Below are 18,503 nucleotides of genomic sequence, written 5' to 3' on the forward strand. Positions count from 1 at the left end.
CACCCTCCTCTCTCTCTCTCTCTCTCTCCCCCCCCCCCGTCCCGTCCCGTCCCGCCTCGCCATTGGCCCGCTGCCGACGTCTGTATCACCCCTCCCGCCCACCACGGTTCGCTGTCTCTTCGCGGCTTCCCGCCCACCCGCCTTCAGGCGGAACCTCAGTGGCCGGAGCGGCGCTGCGGGCTGCACCCCCATTGGTGGGCTCCGGCCGGTCCCGCCCCGCCCCGCCGCTACCCCTCTGCCGCTGGAGCCGCCGCTCGATCCTATGCAGTCGCTTGGTGAAGCGAGGCCGGCGCCGCCGCTCCCGTAGGCCGCGGGGAGAGCAACCCTGCCAGCGGGCCGCGCGTTCTCTGTCTGCGGGGCGCGGCTACGGGCAGCGGCCAGGGCGCTGACAGCCGCCCGCCGCCGTTACTCAGCACAACCGGCACCCCTCCCCCCCACGCCGGCCCAGCGTCGGAGCGGTGGCCGTTGGGAAAGGACGGCGCCGCCGCCGAGCGGAGCGCCAGGCGCAGGTACGGTGTGTCTGTGTGTGTTTGGGTTTGTGTCCCGAGTTGCGGTGAGAGGGGGATGTCAGGGAGCAGCTGGCGCGGCCCCGGCTCAGCGCTGGCGGCGGGGTTGAGGCTCGAGGATCCGCTTCCGAGGCGTGGCGGCGAGTCGGCCTGCGGCGGCCCCGCCGCTCCCGGGGCTGTGGCGTGGGGCAGGAGCGAGGCCCGCGGCTTTTCCTCAGGGAGGGAGGTGGCGGTTCCGCTTCCCGACCCGGGCAAAGGGATGGCGGCCCTGGCGACCCCACTCCCCCCCCGGCTCCCCGCTCAGTCCGCGTCCCGGCTGCGGGCCCGGGGGCCGCTCTCTGCCGCCCTCGGTGCCGCCGGCCTCCGAGGGCCCGGGGAGCTGCGAGTCTGCCTGTCCCGGGGCTCCCGTCTCCGTTGTCTTGCTGTGGGTGCCTTTGTTCGGGCAACAGGCGCGCTGACTTGTTTAAATTCTGGCTTTTAGCGGGTCGAAATAGTGCCTCCGTGTCTGTGTTGTTGACTCCTGCCGAGTCCCTTTTAGATACAGACACCTTAAGAGTTCATTTAATTTTCGCGAGCCTGATTTAATGTATTTCTTCAGCTTCTGCTGCTGACGTTGGGAGTGACCCTGGCTTTAAAGTTGCTGTCAGGTATTATTAACTTTAAAGTGTTTGGCCAGAAGGTAGCTAGAAAAATGCCTGACTGCAGAAACCAAAATAGTACAGATGGTACCGATTTTAAAAGCGTAGCTTCTTGCTAGTGATTGACCCACCGGTGCGGTGAAGCGCCAGCTTGATGTGGGTGAAATACAATCGGGGACGCGAGCGCCTGTCAGCTGCAGGTGGCTCTAGCAGAGCAGTCCCTTAGTGCAGAGTCTTGCTTGGAGCATGCAAAACATTGTGTAATCCCGCTTAATCCCACAGCTCTCTATCTGGGATCTTCAGAGGGTTTGTTTATTCTTTAGGTGAGAAGGAATGGCTGGGTTTTTCACTTGGTTTTTCCTGTATTCCCTTTCTCTTTTTTCAACTGTGCCATTAGGTTTTGAGGTACACCAAGTAACAAGCATAAGAAGAATGTCTCTCTACACAAGTTAAGCTTTATAACATTGCTGGAATTTGTGAGAATAGTAAAGCTATTTATCTATTTAAAATCAACCTAATCAAATGAAGTTTTGGTCCTGTCAGGCTTCTCTGGTTTTGTGTAGGCTGTTTTGCTCTTTGAAAACTACCTTAAAGAGTTACTCCAGGGTATTTACTGTTATGGCTTTTTCACTAGTGAATAGACTTCCTCTGTGTTTTTTTCTGGACTTACCATATATCCTTTCTTAATAATTATATTAGTTTAATGCTTTTATATAATACTTAATCAGACACTGATTTTTTTTTCACTAAATACTTTGTTGTTTTAACTCTTGAAGTAGTTGGACGATGTTTATACCCTTCTATTCCATATTTAATAATGCAGATGTTGAAATAAATATGACTGTGTCAGTAGTGGCTTGAACTCAAGTTTTCATTGCATTGTGTTCAATGAAAGGGTAGGGGAAACTACATTAGAATTTCTTATTTCAGCAGTATATAAAGAAAAATGGCGAGTAAAAAAAAAAGAAAAAACCCACACCCAAACAACAAACCCCAACAATTTGAGTATCTTGTCTGCTATACTTAGAGCACCACTAAAATTTACAAACCAGCAGCTGTATTTACAAGTTTCACTTTGTTCTTGTGAATAGTTCCTATAAAATAGGTAATTTAATTTAAATATACAATTACAATAATTTATATTTAATGTAAATATAAGATTTCTAGATAAGTATTTGCAAGGGTTGGGCTTTTAAGGCTAATATGTAGCGAAGTGCTCAAAGATCTGCATAGTAGGAGCCAGTCTCTTGTAATGGCTTGCAGAGGAAAGAGGACAGGAATAACTGCTTGTGAGAAAGAACTACATTTATGTTATCCTAGGAATCACAAAATAAATACTCGAGGTGCTCTTTCAAATTAGATAGACTTTTCTTCCCTTCTTCTGTGAGCCTTAATGAAGGCAAAAAGGTTAATTGCTGAAGAATGGATAGAAATTACTGCCTGTGGGCATTTTTACATTTGTCGTTTCCAATGTTACTTCCTTATTCATGAGAGAGTTAAAGAGACAAATTTGATAAAATGATCTTGTCTGCCTTTTAAAAGCTATCCCAGAAAGGGGTGGGTGATGCCACTTGGGTCTGTTTTATTTTTTAGCCTGTCTTGGTGCAAGAGTGGAATTTTATCAATTTTCCAGTTTCTTCCACAGAATTTTCCTACTTAATTTATATGAAAAATGTGGGATAGTTTTAAAAGATATATATTTTTTTTTCTCTTATTATGTTCATTTTGTTGTTAGTAATTTTACCAGCAACTGTGTTTCTAGAGCAGCACTGGCTTCTTTATCACTACTACTTAATTTATCAGAAATAGCTATGTTGTTGGGAGGTATTGATCTCTGCATCTGATGATGCTACTGTAATAAACACTGAGATTTACATCATACATACTCAGAAGGTGTTAGACTATAACTTAAGTGTTCACAACATATCTTAGGCAAACGAGTCCCATTAAAGTTATTCATCTGTACTTGCAGAAGTGTATGCTTAAGGTAGTTTGTGGTTGGTGTTGGTTTTGCCCCAGTTTCAGTAAGAGTCCAGACAAAGCATACGCCAAGCCCATTTGTTATTAATTTTTAATGCAACTTCACTTGTGATACCTCGTTGCCTTTCCATAAATTATATTTTACATTTAATTGGTCTCTTAAGGCTGTTGATCTCCAAAGCTTTTGGAGATCACGCCAAGGCTGAGTGATGCTAAATGAAGAGGTCTTTGTGACTTTTCTTTTAGTTTTTACCATAACAATTTTTTGGCTAGGTTAATCATTAGGAAATCATGTTTTGTGTCTTCTAACATTAAAAACATTTAAAAAAAAAACCCACACCAAAAAAAAAACCCCAAACAGAAAAACCCCCCAAAACAAAAGAAACAAAAAACGCAGACCAAAAAAACCCTAGAACAGAACACTTCTCAGGGGGGTAACATTAAATTTAATCCCTCATTGAAGTATCTAAGCAGTACACCTTCTGAGGAAAGATAATGCTTGTTTAGTTGAAGTTAAATTATGACATCTGGTGGATAACTACTAGGAGGAAATGCCGATTCAGTTGAACTTTTAAACACTGATATCAGAATTACTCTATACACCCTGGGGACTCTCTCACATCCTGGTTCCATTCCAGATCCGGACGTTAAGAACACACTTGTGAACACAATGAATGACAAACCAGTTCCAGTATAATGGCAACATTGTTTGCATTTAGTTGAAGGTATCCTCTTGGCGAAGTTCAGTAGGTGTTTTGTGTCAAATTTGTTCAGTTAGTCATGCTAGGGATCTGCTGTTTTTCTTAAGTCTTCTGAGTGAAGAAAGTAGCAAATATTTATTTTAAAAAAATTGTTACTAGCCATGATTTAGATGGCGAAGAACTCTGACATCAGAATCTTTAGTTGCAGTAGACGGAGTTTCCACTGGATTAAATGGACATTATTTAATTATTATTAAATGGACACTACAGTCTAGTATGGGGGAGAAATAGTACTTAAGCCATGATCTTCAGTATAAGTCATTTGCCATATGTGGCAACATCTCATTTTTAGCACATTTGAGTTATCTTGGGGCACAGTACCACCTCATCTGATAAACTGTGGTTACTGCAGTACTGCCCTGTGTATGAATTCCACAGGCCAGCTTCCAGTCTTCTGAAATGACTTTGACAAATAGCAAATATTTTCTGAGTGAGATCATGTTTGTAGTGTTGCTGGGCTGTTTGTAGTTATAAATAATGTAAACTCCTGTTTTAATTCTTTCTGACAAGTGGACTGGGAAGCAAGTAAGAAATTCCTGCAGTTTTCATTGTATGCTGGAGCAGAGTGCAATCTGCTGTTCCTGGGCAGAACACACTATTTATACCTCACTTTTGGAGGTACATATTCTTCTAAACTTTTCACATAAAGCGTTTCCCCCACCCTGCACCCCCTAGAATAAATTGTAGTATCTAGCTTTGCCCTTCAGCTTTTCTGCAAGGATGGGAACACTTACTCAAACAAATTGGTTTAGTAGTTTCTGATAGAAATGGAAGTGTCGTTGAATACAGGGTCATAAGCACTTATTGAACGAAAAAAAACCCAACAACCTGTTGAGGCATCACAGCAGTTCCTCTGGGCTGTGAACATGAACTTTCTAAGTAGAAGTGAAAGAAGTGTCTCCTTCAGTGCTCACAGCTGTAAGAGAAGTCAAGAAGGAAAATAGTCTTGTGTTTTTCCTGTGGATAAAACAGCCCAAGCTTTTTGCCAATCCCTACGCGTCTTCCCCTTCTTGTCCTGACTTGCATATTTAAAATAAACTTAAGGTCCAGCTAATCTCACCTGCCAGGAAACAGATGAGGTATTCCAAATTTGAGTGACTATTTGTGCTGATTACATAAATACATGAGGTTGATCCTTTAGCTGGCAGAAATACGGTCATTTGTTCAGGATCTTCATTTAAGAGACAATCTGCCCTTTTATGGAAGGTGATCAGTACACCCTTCCTGCCATCTACTCTAAATTGGTAGTGTTGGTCACCCGTATCTAAGAATCTGTGATTTTGATTTCCCTCACAAAAATCTGTTTTCCTTTTTTCACTCAGGGTGAAAGCACTTGGTTGTAGCAGCCTTGGTGCAAAAAAAAAAAAACCAACAACAACAAAAACCCCCCAAAAAACCCACCCACAAACAAACAAAAAAAAGGGGGTTTTGTGCCCTACAAAGAGAAGTAGTATTCCAAGAATGCTCATGCTGTTTATCGAACTGTCGTGCTGTGCCTGTGTTTCCTACTGTACAAGTACACTCTATGTAACATTGTACGCAGTATGCATTCATACTCTATCACAGGGAAGAGACCATTCATGGATCCAAAATACAGATAGGTTCTGTGATCTGTATTCAACAGTTCTTACAGCAGCGACCTTGAAACTTTTCTAAAGAGAAATTTATACGGGCATGAAAACTATGCTTTTTATACAAGTTAGAGGACAAACTTTGAAATATGATCTAAATATCACCAAGTATTATAGTTAGCAGTAAGATTTTATTGTTGGATTACCCAAGTATTTCTGAAATGACATGGGACTGTGGACGTCAGAAGTCAGCTTGTTTAGTTCCCATCTGTAAACTTGCATCTAGCAGTCAAAGGTGGTACATTAAACTGTAAGTGACCTGGCAGGAACTGAGCTCGAGACCTGTAGATTGATTTGGGATAGAAAAGTTGTTTAAGTTGAGGTGAAATATCAGATGCCTTAGCACAAGGAAAGTAGTGTAAATGCCTGTCTTAGGTGTGCTGGTTTCCAGTATGGCTCTTTGCAGATTTCATCACTCTTCCTACCTCTGAGAAAAAGTATTGTCACAATAAAGGATTTTTTTACCTCTCCCTTCTCCCTGCTGTAAATTAAGAGGACACAATGCCTGCTTTTCAGAGCAACTGTATATTTCCCTAGGTTGCTTTAGGTGTTTGTGTGTTTACTTCTCCCGCCCCCAACTCCGTTAACCAATGCTTTGAATTGGTATTCTACATTATATTGATTTGCCAAATATGTGTGATAGAATGTTTGGGTTGGGATGTTTTTGTCAGTGCATTGAAAAAAATAGTCATTAATATAATCCCAATTCCTGTGTGCAATACAGAAGACCTTCGCTAATAATTTCTTTGAAGGGTTTGGAAACATTTATGTCAGCTAGTATGTGGAGCAAGGAAGAGTTTATGGCTGTATTTTAGTGTACTGAGGGTCTACAATGTTTGCTAAGCCAGCAGAAACATCTTGTTTTGGCTTCTAAATTTTGACCGTCATGCACCTTTCATACTGCTGCTACTTCTTGCAGGAGCCCATAACTCACAATTGCAATATGTATTCTCTGTATTTAGGAAATGTTGTAGTGATTTTTGGCTGCAGAGATCTGCATAGCAAACACTGCAACATATTTTAATTGTTCTTTCTAACATAAGTGTTTGTCAATGGGATGAACACTTTTCTTAATGGCTTAAGATGAGGGACTTCATTTCCTCCAGAGAAACTCCAAAACTCATGCTTGTTCTTTCACTGGCTAATCACATTTTAGTTTTAGTTTCTGGCAGGGCTTTAGAGTTACCACTCACTCTAATAATATGCTCATTCTAAAGTAGCTAATAATATCAAATAATCTGTTATATAGAAATGTACGTAACTATTTATATCCATGCTTCGTTAGATGTTTACACTAAAATTATATATTATTTTCTAGAAAGGTTAAGCTTACCTTTTCCATGATTTTTTTTTTTATAAAGGATTGTAACTAGGAACTGATACCATTCTCTCTTCCCGTTTCAGACTCGAAGATGAATAACCTTTCCTTTAGTGAACTGTGTTGCCTGTTCTGTTGTCCGCCATGCCCAGGGAAAATTGCCTCCAAACTGGCATTCTTACCTCCTGATCCCACGTACACACTGATGTGTGATGAGAGTGGTAGTCGTTGGACTTTACATCTCTCAGAGCGAGCAGACTGGCAATATTCTTCTAGAGAAAAAGATGCCATTGAGTGTTTCATGACTAGAACAAGTAAAGGTAACAGGATTGCCTGTATGTTTGTGCGTTGCTCGCCTAATGCCAAGTATACTTTGCTTTTCTCACATGGAAATGCTGTTGACCTAGGACAGATGAGCAGCTTTTACATAGGACTGGGCTCACGGATTAATTGCAACATATTCTCATATGATTATTCTGGATATGGTGCAAGTTCTGGGAAGCCAACAGAGAAGAATCTGTATGCTGACATTGATGCTGCTTGGGTGGCTCTTAGGACAAGGTAAGACATTAGTTGACATTTTTCTTTTACAGCTTGCTTTTCAAATGGTTGTACTTAATCTGCATTGGTAGTTTAAACAGAAATGCTGTATTTTAGGATTAATGGATTCATATCCAAGCTGATTGATGGTGCCTTATGCTGAAGGCATTGTCAGTACTGAGAACAATCAGTATATAGTATCAATATACTACAGGAATTGGAATGGGATGAAATTTTGAAAAGATTGCAGTCTTGAATGATTGGAAGATATCCTTATTGTCACAGTTTGGGATGTCTTCAGTTAGAAATATCAGACAATAAGAAAAATCTACAATAATTGATTTCCCAGTAACTGAACCACTGGTGTGATGTGGGTGAGAGAAAGTACAGGTTGGTTTTTCAGCTAATTCCATCACCTACTTCTTTTCTAGGGAGGCACAGTGGAAAAGCTGTTATAGGAGAACCTTGTGAGACTCTGTTTGGATTTCTGTATGGTGTTAGACCACCTATGTTTCAGAATTCAGACTGTCACCACCAGTATTTCCAAAGATAGCTTTCTATATAAAACAAAAAAATTTTTTATCTTAGCAAAATATGATGTGTGGGAGAGATTGTAATTGATCTGTGTAAATACATTATGGTGGGAACAAAAAACAGGAATTTGAATCAGTAGTGTGAGCTCAAATAAGTTAAAACTGGACAAGGAAAATAATGCAAATTGGAAGGATGTTGCTTCAGCAATTTCTGTGTTCTAAGACTCCAGTTTTAGAGAGATAAAATCTGGAGGCATTCTCTGATATAGGTAAGAATCCCAGGCACCAAATAAACGCAGCACTGAATGCCCACTTCTTAAATTTGAGAGCATTTTTCACTATGTTTTTTTCCACTTAGAGGAATATTATTCTTGTGTTACAAGTACCCAAACCACAAAAAGATTATTTTTTTAAAATGCCATGTGATTGTAAGAATAGATGTTCACCAAAAAAAATCCAATCATATTGTGTATTTTGCACAAAAAAAATAATCTGTGAAAACCTGAATTTAATGTAGAGCAGCTTCTTATTGTTCAGTAATTGCAAGGTGAGTGTGCTGTTTAATAAAATAATATCAGGGATGTGACTTAGTGTAAGGGCAAGTGTAAAGACTCTTTAAAAAATCTTGGAGCCTGGTAGTTGTCGCAGTGAATTTAGAACTTGATCAATGTAATGTTAACTATTTTTCTACTACTGTGGAGTGGATCATGCCTTTTCAGTGTTTTAAATACACATATTGTCTTGCATTTCTTTTACATGAAAACAAAGGTGTGATAGTTCTTTTTAAAGAAGCATATTTTATTCATGTATTAAAGTAGGGGGAAAGCTTATTATCATAAACCTCATACAACCACAGGGGACAGGTATTCAACCTCATATATTCAGAAACATGCATACTGTGTTGTTAGATTAGGTTTTGTCATTTCTTTTGATTACAGTGGAAAGCTGAGATGTAACTAGACATCCATTCTGTAAGCCAAGAGCTGCAACAGGTGCACTGGTGGCTGTGATTTGTAGTTGATAGGTGATCTGGAAGATAGCCACTTGGTGAAATACGCAGTAACATTGGCCAAAAACATAATATGGTAGATATGTATGTATCCAGTATGGAAGATAGTCTGAATTGTTTGAATATATCAGCAGATGGAAGAGAACTAGATGCTGAAATTTAATTGCTTGTTTATGTTAGTTTACAGGCTCTGTTTCATGAACTAATTTGTATTTATTGTCTCTCCTTCCCCCTGATGAATTTCTAATTGAAAACCTAAAAGGATATGTGATTGGAACTGTATTCTCTCCTCCATTCTGGAACAATCCATAGTGTGCGTTCCCTAGTGAAATAAAATTGTTCATTGTAATATCCTATCTGAACGTGCCCGTTGCTGAACAGACATTGTTGAGGGGAACTCTAAACACATACTCCACTTATCTGCTTTTCTTCCATTCAGGAATTACCTCACCTCAGTCCCATTTGCTGTCTTCATTTATTTTTTGTGTCAAAACCATCTTTAGAAATACGCAGTTCTATAGAGTCTGTAGAGCTTGGATTGGTCTGCCTGACTTGTGGATTTCACAAACGTGAACTGAATTTTTTCCATTGCTTCAAAAGTGGTTGGTATTACGAGTCTCCTCTGTTGTACTTCCAACAACTTTTCAATTGGCAGACCTGGTCTTGTCCATGTATCTCAATGTAGCATTGAGAAGTTCAGCATGTGGCTCTGGATATCCTGGCTCACGCAGTTTGGTTACCCGTCTGCGGTATTCTCTTGAGCCCTGAATCAGTGCTTAGCTGTGTTTAAATACTTGATGAATATCTGGACCAGAATGGAGCCTTTGAGCATTTGCTGCAGCATTGAATCACTTTTCTAGCATAGCCTGTTCTATCAGTGTTATACTGACAGCATCTTTAACGTTTTATAATGTAAGTGTCCTGCAAAAACAAATTAATTCAGCGGATTGTTTGCAGAATAGATGTAAGTATAGCTGTAACTCCTTTGAAATTCATGTTGGTGGGATGAGAGAAGAAAGGGATCCTAGGCTTTTAAAGTGTGTGTCAGATTGTGATGAGATGAAGAAAAGAATGGAGAAATTACCTTTGGAGGTTGATCACAGCCACGCACAGCTCTCTGCATTCCCTTTTCTGAGAAATAGGATCATAGAACCCAGCATTACAAGGTGTTTTGGGGGTACTTGAAATGCTGATGGGGGCTGCATTCTACAGTCAACACAGCTGCTTGTGGTAGAGACCTGTTAGTGTGTTAAGTTTTATATCTTGGAAGGAAAATCTGTATGGTCATCTGTAAATTGGCACAACTGTCCAGTGGGGCCTAAACACCTAGGGTGAAATAGTCTGGAATTAGTATTGAGGGTGGTGGAGAGGTTGGTCCAACACTACTTGCTTAAAAGTGGTTGTTGTAAGGGTATGTGAATATTATCATTCATGTAAATGAATACAGAAGGCTAATTTGGCAGCAGATCAGAAGAGGTAAACAGCAGATGCAGTTTCTGAATTGTCTCCCTATTCTTTACCCACTTGGAGTACTTTAATAGGAAGCCGTAGCTATCCATGTGGATGCTGACTGTAGAAGGTAGCAAGGTGATTCACTGCCATCGTGTTTGGGAAAGTTGTGCTTTATTGCATATTCATGTGCATGGGACTGTATAAAAGCTGCAAGTGAGGACATTCTTTTTCTGACTGTCATAGCTACAAAGTGTTGAAATGCCTGGAGTCATTTTGGGATACGCCTGTTTTCTGCTGTCCTGGTCTCTGAAGACCTTTGATGACACCCTAGCAAGGGTGGAAAGGTTTAACCAGCCCTAGGCAAATGCAGGGCAAGTGGCGCTCATTCAGAAACCTGAAGACTTCCTGGAGTTAACCTCATGAGCAGACTTACCTTTAAGAAACCAAACAGCCTTTTCATTGTTGCTTATCATGGACTATATAACAATTGAAAAATTGAAGAGTAAATCTCACCATCAAACTGATGTGTCAAATTGGACAGAATGTTCATAATTTGAACAGCCAAATACAGGAATAATATCAGATCTATTTGGATGTCAGCTGAAAGTGCTCTTCTGAGAATTCATAAACTACATGTTTGGGTTTTTTATTCAAAAGTGGGGGGGCGTGCTAGAAGATGAGGTGCCTTAGCTTCAAATATTTGGAGAGAATTTGAGCTTTTATGTAAATTGATAGGAAAAAGTAGCTCACTTTTATCATGAAGAGAAATCTTGCCAGTAAAACAAATGTACCAGTAGCACTATAAAGTTTATAAAAGGCCAAACCATCATGAGAGAGGCAGAGGTGATGCAGTTTGTTATTATTACATGCATGGTCAATGGGCTTACCTCTCATAAAACAGTTCCCCTTTTCTTCTAGCAATGTTACGTGTTGTATACACAAGAAAGGGAATGTGCATCTGAGTTGAGGAAGAGCTGTACGCTCATCAATCTTATTCGTGGCCTGGAATGTTGCTAGTTAAAGGTGTGGAGGTTGTTGATGCCCTTCATGTTCTGCAATTTGCAGCTATAATTTTGTGTGTTATGTGCATGATGACAAAAGGTTCTGAAATGTGCATTGAAAATTCCCTCTGGATGTTCTCCCTTGTTCCTTGTGCCACAAGCACTGCTGGCAGTTGGTTAAATGCATGTGTTGCAATAGCTTCACACAGAGTGGCCTCACCAGAGCATCTATTGCACCTCTTCATTAGTGTAAGCCTTAGAGGTACTATTGAAAATGTACCCTTCTAAGGTTGATTTTATTGATACTTTATTTTATTATTGTAAAGTGAGCGAGTCTTCTAGATTAACAGCAGTAGTTCAGAAGTAAAAAGATAAATTGCTTTCTGTCTCCCTTAAGTATATCAAGGGCAAAATGATTTGTATTCTAAGAGCCTGCAAGTATAGTATGATAATTTCAGCTGGTATTTGGTTGTTACAGGTAACAGAATTTAAAAAAAAAAAAACAAAAACAAAAAAACAACCAAAACACACTTGTTACAGCCAGACATGCATTTTGTAGCTTGCATATTGCACATCATAGTAATGTGATGTATATCCAATTAAAGTGTTCAAGCTAAGATCAAACAGGGAATTGAGCAACCTGATTTAGTGAAAATTTTCACCATTAGTGAAAAATGGTGCCGGGGCTGGACTAGATCATCTTCAAACCCAAACTGTTCTATGATGCTATGAAAAGAAAAAAAAGTAGGTGGGAGGGGTGGAAAAAGGTGGACTGCCACTAAGATAAGTGTTTAGTAAAGTGCAGAAAAGGTCTTGTAGCAGAGACAGAAATGTAAAGGAAACGGTAAAAGAGTTTCTGCTACAACACATTGTGAAGTTTGTCACAAAGGGGGGAAAAAAGAGTATTTCATTGCTGCTTAGCAATTTTTCTTTTCCTGCCAGAAGCTGAAAAGATCTGGCGGGGGTGTTGAGGGTTGCCTCTTTTAAAAGAAACCATCTATATTTGATCAGCATGTGTAGGCTTGCAGAAGAGGATACTGGCTTCATTAGTTGCCTTGTGTTAGCTTGGGCCCTGATTCTAGGGAGTGGTCTGATGGTAGTTACAAAAACTTCTTGCGTTGTTGCTTTCTTTAACCCACCAGTGGCATGTCATTTCTTACCTGGCTGTGAAGACAGCCAGCACAAAGGAGCAGAAAAGTAGTTGCTCTATCTTCTGACTAATTCAGTTTCCTGAACTAGTTGGTGAAGCCAAATGAGGAGCAACATGTGACTGAAGATGCAAATAGGAAAGTGGTTCTCTGCAGTTTGGCAGTAGCTTAGCTTTGTAGTGACATTAGCCTGTATTTTTGGTGTGATGATAGGGCAGAAGTTTGTGAGTACTCAGACATTCTGTGTGGATGCTAGCAAGCTTATGGCAACAGAGGTACATTTAGTTCTATGTAAAAACTGCTCTTCAAGTTCTATGTGCTTTCCAGGCAGGTAGCCCTTAGGTGCGTGAATATAAAGGATGAATCGGGTGTTGAAAAGAATTGAAATCCCAGTTACTGTGGGAAAGAGAAAGATGTTGTGGGCAGCCTTTAAACTGTGGAATACATCTATCTAAATTTTATGCCAGATTCAGTCCAGTATAACTTGTCCCTGAGGAGCAGTTCTTTCTCTGAGAAGGTACATCTGTGCATGGCTACTTTAAAGGTCTTGTTCCAAGGTCCTTTCTGGTGATTATGGCTTAAAAAACCCCACCATTACCACCACCAACAAACTGAAGGCCCGTCTATTCTGACACTAGTTATCTAAGGTAACTTGAGTATACAGTAATGTTTACATTATTCTTATGATCAACATAATTAGCTTTCAAAGTTATCAACAGTTTTTACAGCATGTCTTGTAGCTGTTGTCACCAGAACAGCTACTTACAGCGTATGGCTCTGTAACTGTCACATTCCCCTTCCTCAGGATGGCCTGTAATTCTAAGTCACTGATTAAGAGAACAACATTACTGCCACTTTTTCTCTTGATCTGGCATTTCCTTATTTGGGAGACAAGGTGTGAAGTCAACTAATAATTTTCTGCCAGACTCCTGGAGTTTTCTTGGAGTTACAGGACTGTCAAAAGGAGTAGATGAATTTTATGAGTGGAGAACTTACTAATAGTTATCTTTTCAAGAATTCTTCCATCTTAGATTGGAAAGTAATACCTTTGGGAGAGAGGAACTGAGGGACGTTTGGGCTCTTCCTTTTTCCCCAAACTCTTCAGGAGTCTGTTCAAGAGGAAAGGGAAAAATGGAGACAGACACAGCAGATGATGTTCTCTGGTTTCCAAGCTTCTTGGTTTTTTTGTTTTTGGATTTTTTTGGTGGTTGTTTTTTTTTTTTCAAGTCAGGATATTCAAAAGTCTGACTACTTTGAACCACCGCTTCTGGTGATTGCCCCCAATGTTTTACTTTCCAGACTGTGAAACAAATAGTTTCTGGTGGGTGCTGTGAAGGCAGTCTGTTTGGCTGTGATGGAGAACAGATTATTTTAATCCAAATATAGTAAATGCTTTTTTGGGGATTATTTTTGCAGCTAGCATTTAGCTATCTTTAGGCTGAAGGCCTTGGATCTAAAAATAGGGGGAAGAATAATGAGAAAGAGGAGAATACATCCTCCAAGTCGTACTTTTAAGTTTTGCTTTAAATTTCTGTGCAATGGCCTGCATCTTGTAGAACTCAATATTGAGGAAATGTGAGTATGATAATTTTCAAGGTTTTTTATTTAAGAACTATGCAATGTCATAACACACTGCAAACCTCATGCCATACTAATGATGCAAAGTGTCAGGTATTAATGTGAGTTTTGTTCAGATTATAGGAAAGGGATAGAAGGCCATACTGTGCTTTTAGAATGGACAAATGTGATTTGAATTATTTTGAACTGGGACATTCATTGTGAAAGAATAGGTGCTAGCTGTTCACAGTTCCAGAAGAAATACAGAAATAGTGAAGACCTTACATTTGTTTTGGTTTCAAAGCTTTAATTTGTTATATTTTTATGTGTTGGAATTTTGAGAAAATATTTGTTAATCAGAATGATTGAATTTTTTTATTCTGAAAACTGTTGTGAGATGGAGGGCTTGCCTGTATTTCCAGGCTAATGATTGAGTCCTCATATGTTAGAACTCTTAATTTGATTACAAAACTCAGAAAGCTGAATAAGCTGCTGATAATACATGAGAGCAATGTTTGGGTTATTTTGGTTTGGTGGAGTATTTTTTGTTGGGTGGTTGGGTTTTTTCGTTTGGTCTTGTTTTATTTGTTTTGGGTGGGGTTTTTTAATTTTTTTTTTTGTAATGCGGTACAGTATCTCTTCCTATTTAAGGTACTTCATTTCACAAATAGGTTCAACAAAGGTAGCCAGATAGATACAGTTTTGCAGTCTGAACCTGTACTGAGAGTACTTTGTTAGTATAGATCAATGTATAACTGTATATGTTAGTATAGATCAATGTATACAGCTCACTTCTGCTGTGGGCACTGTTTTGCCAGAGTAACTTTCCGCTTTTCCAGTGTTACTTGGGAACCAGCTGCTCTTTGTACCCACACTACTGCAGAAAAATATATTAAATCTGACTTGTGTAAGTGTTAACTAGCTGTTTCATGACTCTCTTGTTTGCCTCAGGTAATTACAGAAAAAAATGAGTGTTTTCATCTTACTAGGAGGGAGGCTTTGACTAATTTTGTAGTGCTTATTGGGCTGTCTTAATTGTGGATTAGGTTGGGTATTCCTCTTGCTAGCTTGCATCTCCAATCAACTGTGATAAGAAAGAAGCGTCTCAGCTATTACATAGAATGCATAACATTCTTGCCACTGTCTTTATGGGCATGATCTAGGTCAAACTAAATTGCTGATCAATGTTATCAACTTGTAGTATTTATCACGTATCAGAAGACTAAGCTAATCAAATTTTTGCAGATTTGACTATGCTCCATTTGATGATACCCATAGAGCTAGTAAGTCTGTAATCAGTTTTCTGTTGTAGGTCCACTAGAGTTACCAGTAAAGGCTTTCAGCTAGTACAGAATTCACAATCTGGATTAAAAAACCAAACAAACAACAAAAAAAACCCAAACAAAAACCCACCATATTTCAGTATCATTCAGGCATAACGCCAAAAAAAAGTGCAAATACAAAGTAAATAATTGTTCCTTTAAGTCAGGAATGTTATAGAATATACTTTTTTGTTCTTCTACCAAGCTCCTGTTTCATAGTTAGTTTATTTTTAATATAAATTTTCATCCTCAGAAATGTTTTTTTCCTTTTGCCTTGCTATGTAGTTGTGATTTTGTCTGTTTCACTTTATATGCCACTTTTGTTAACATTTTTAATTTTCTAGGTACGGTATCCGCCCTGAAAATGTGATTATATATGGCCAGAGTATAGGAACAGTACCATCTGTGGATCTTGCTGCTAGGTATGAAAGTGCTGCTGTAATTCTTCATTCTCCACTGACCTCAGGAATGCGAGTAGCTTTTCCTGATACAAAGAAGACCTATTGCTTTGATGCATTCCCAAAGTAAGTTGTAGGATTTTGTATTCTGCATGCATTTTCCTCTATTACAGAAGTTTTGGGACTAGGGAAACAAGTAATACAACAAATTCTCTGAAATTTCTTTCAAAGATTTAAAAAAACAGTTGGAGAAAAATCAGGGTGAATAACAGCAATGAGGAATATTTGATTTGAAGGAGTTTACAAACTTTGTAAATCTTCTAGGTTTTTCACATCTCGATTCATTTCAGTGGGTATCTGATAAAGAATTGATTAGTTTTCTTATATGTAACCCCTAATATCACCAATTCTAACAAGCAGTTAATCTGGGTAACTGAACAAAATCTTCTGTAGACCTTAACTGAAGAAAATTCCTGTCATGTATTTCAGAACTATACCACTAGTTGATCATTACAAACTGGTACGCTTGTCTGAAAGAATTACTTTTGAGCATCTAACTTTTTTCCCCATAGATGGTCAAACTTTTAGTGCTAAAATTCTCTCACCTCTGACAAGCACTTTTTTACTGAAGAACTCTGAAGTAATATTTTAATCAGTCCAGTGACTTTTTTTTTTAAGTGAACACAGTAATGAATACCACTTTTAGATGGATTGCTCTGTTATTTGATCCTAATAGTTTCTAGTAGTGTTTTTCCTTTCTGTGTGGCTTTACATGTGCTACTGTAATGGCTTCCAGGGTGTTGATAAGATCTAATTTTCTAATGATTTAAACAACCTGAGAATTAAATCATTTAAACTACAATGTGTACTTAAAAAGTGAAATTAACAGTCTGATCCTTCAAAAAGATGTAATAAAGCACACTGTGTTCATATATGTGATCTTTTTCTTACAGCATTGACAAAATTTCTAAAATAACATCTCCTGTGTTAATAATCCATGGGACTGAAGATGAAGTAATTGACTTTTCACATGGCCTAGCATTATTTGAGCGTTGCCAGAGACCAGTAGAACCACTGTGGGTACAAGGAGCGGGACACAATGATGTGGAACTCTATGGACAATACCTTGAAAGATTAAAACAGTTTGTGTCACAGGAACTAGTGAACTTGTAATTTTCTTTATATATTTACGTGCTTTTTCATTTCACTGCAGAACTGCCCGCCTTGATAAATACATAACATAAAACCTGAAGGTTGTGTTTTCAAATCATGTTGGTTGCCTTCATTAAATATACAGGTAATGGTTTGTCAACATAATTAATGAAGGTTTTAATACCAGCGTTATAAACTGGAATTACATGATCACACAGTCAAGCTTGGCAGTTCGTATTTGTGGGGGATTTTTTTCTTCTGAGATGTACAAAAAAAATCAGAGTACTGTATGAAATTTTAATTATATAAAATCAAATGCTGTAAAAGTGTTGCCAAATGCTTTAGCATATCAAAAACGTGTTTATAGATATTTTTTAAACATCTCAAAATGTACTGTGACTTACTCTGTTGCACAGGTGTAAATTAAAAACCAGACTTTTAAGCAGTTGGTCTGTAAAAATGTAATAGCCATGAAATTTGAGCAAATACTAATGTATGTAATAAGAATAGACAGTCACTGGAAATGACTCATGCCCTGTTATAGGGGGAGGGAGTCAAACTATATCTCTCTTTCCATATTTTTTCTTATCTTTTGTGCTTAGTTTTACTTTAGTTGTTTTTTTTCTTGTGTTGTCCCTTACCTTTCAGACTAAACAAATTTACCCACTCATCTTCTCAGCTGTCCTAATCTTGCCAAAAATAATGCCACAAGTTATCATTGTTGTAACGTAAATATCATTCACGTGATTGCTACTGAGGCCACTAAGTACTTCATTGAAACCAGTAAGACTTTTAGAGCCTAGGCGACTTTGTGGACAATGTAGTTTAAACATTGATTGCGTAGAGATGCAATATTTCATTAGAAAGAACCTGGAAGTTTATCCAGCTTTGTAATAAACAATTTGCAAGTTTGCCGTTGTCTGATCAGACTTACTTTTGGATGTTTAGTGTAAAAAGCTTACTGTTTTTTGAGTATTATATGGAAATTTTATTAATTGCACCTTGATGGGGTGGGAGGGTGGGGCAAGAAGAGAACATTGACACTTTTCTATTAACTCACAGTAAAATAAACTTTGTAAGTTGCCTTTCCCTTGAATGCATTTTGCTTGAATAAAACTATGAAAAATAAACTTAATTATAGGTGGACTATTTGTAAACAAAGTGATATTCCAACAATATACACTGTGCTTCTAATTTTAAGGCCTTATGTAGTTTAATTGTTCTGCTTGGGTTTTGTGATTGAGACAATTGTATACTTAAATGTAGATTCAAGTATCGTGAAAACTTTGGTTAAGATGTGTTGATTAACAGTAAACATATTCCACATGCTTGCTGTTCTTCCTTTCTTTCTTTAAAAAGAAATAGCAACAGTCGCTTGCGATATCAAAAATAATAAGCAACTCCCCATTTACTCTAGGAAATCTGAGACCTAAAGCAATAACCCACTGCTATGAATTGTCAGCACACTTCTTTATCAGCATCTGCTGTTATGATCACCCTCCCACCCCCATGCCTTATTTTATTTCTTTCTACCATTCAGCATACAGATTTTCTGCT

The 18,503-nt window shown here is 38.9% G+C and overlaps 1 protein-coding gene across 2 annotated transcripts; it reads left to right on the forward strand.

Annotated features, from left to right (window-relative positions):
* Positions 1–204: 204 nt before the first annotated feature.
* On the forward strand, positions 205–17,956 carry ABHD17B (abhydrolase domain containing 17B, depalmitoylase). Of its 2 annotated transcripts, XM_054184767.1 has the most exons (5): positions 205–509; positions 6,921–7,154; positions 7,242–7,395; positions 15,741–15,920; positions 16,748–17,956. In XM_054184767.1, exons 2-5 carry the CDS (start codon positions 6,929–6,931, stop codon positions 16,965–16,967), a joined length of 780 nt encoding a protein of 259 aa, XP_054040742.1. In that variant the 5' UTR covers positions 205–509; positions 6,921–6,928; the 3' UTR covers positions 16,968–17,956. The 2 variants fall into 2 exon arrangements, with proteins under 2 accessions (XP_054040742.1, XP_054040741.1); XM_054184766.1 differs by having other exon boundaries at positions 206–509; positions 6,921–7,395.
* The last annotated feature ends 547 nt before the right edge of the window (positions 17,957–18,503 follow it).

This window comes from Rissa tridactyla, chromosome Z, assembly GCF_028500815.1.
Source record: "Rissa tridactyla isolate bRisTri1 chromosome Z, bRisTri1.patW.cur.20221130, whole genome shotgun sequence".
Lineage (NCBI taxonomy): Eukaryota > Metazoa > Chordata > Aves > Charadriiformes > Laridae > Rissa > Rissa tridactyla.

Bases quoted from the DNA above. Each gene is read 5' to 3' on its own strand.
- ABHD17B (XM_054184766.1), top strand. From the start codon at position 6,929: ATGAATAACCTTTCCTTTAGTGAACTGTGTTGCCTGTTCTGTTGTCCG. The intron at 7,396-15,740 runs GTAAGACATTAG...TTAATTTTCTAG, and splicing joins TGGGTGGCTCTTAGGACAAG to GTACGGTATCCGCCCTGAAA. The intron at 15,921-16,747 runs GTAAGTTGTAGG...TTTTTCTTACAG, and splicing joins TGCTTTGATGCATTCCCAAA to CATTGACAAAATTTCTAAAA.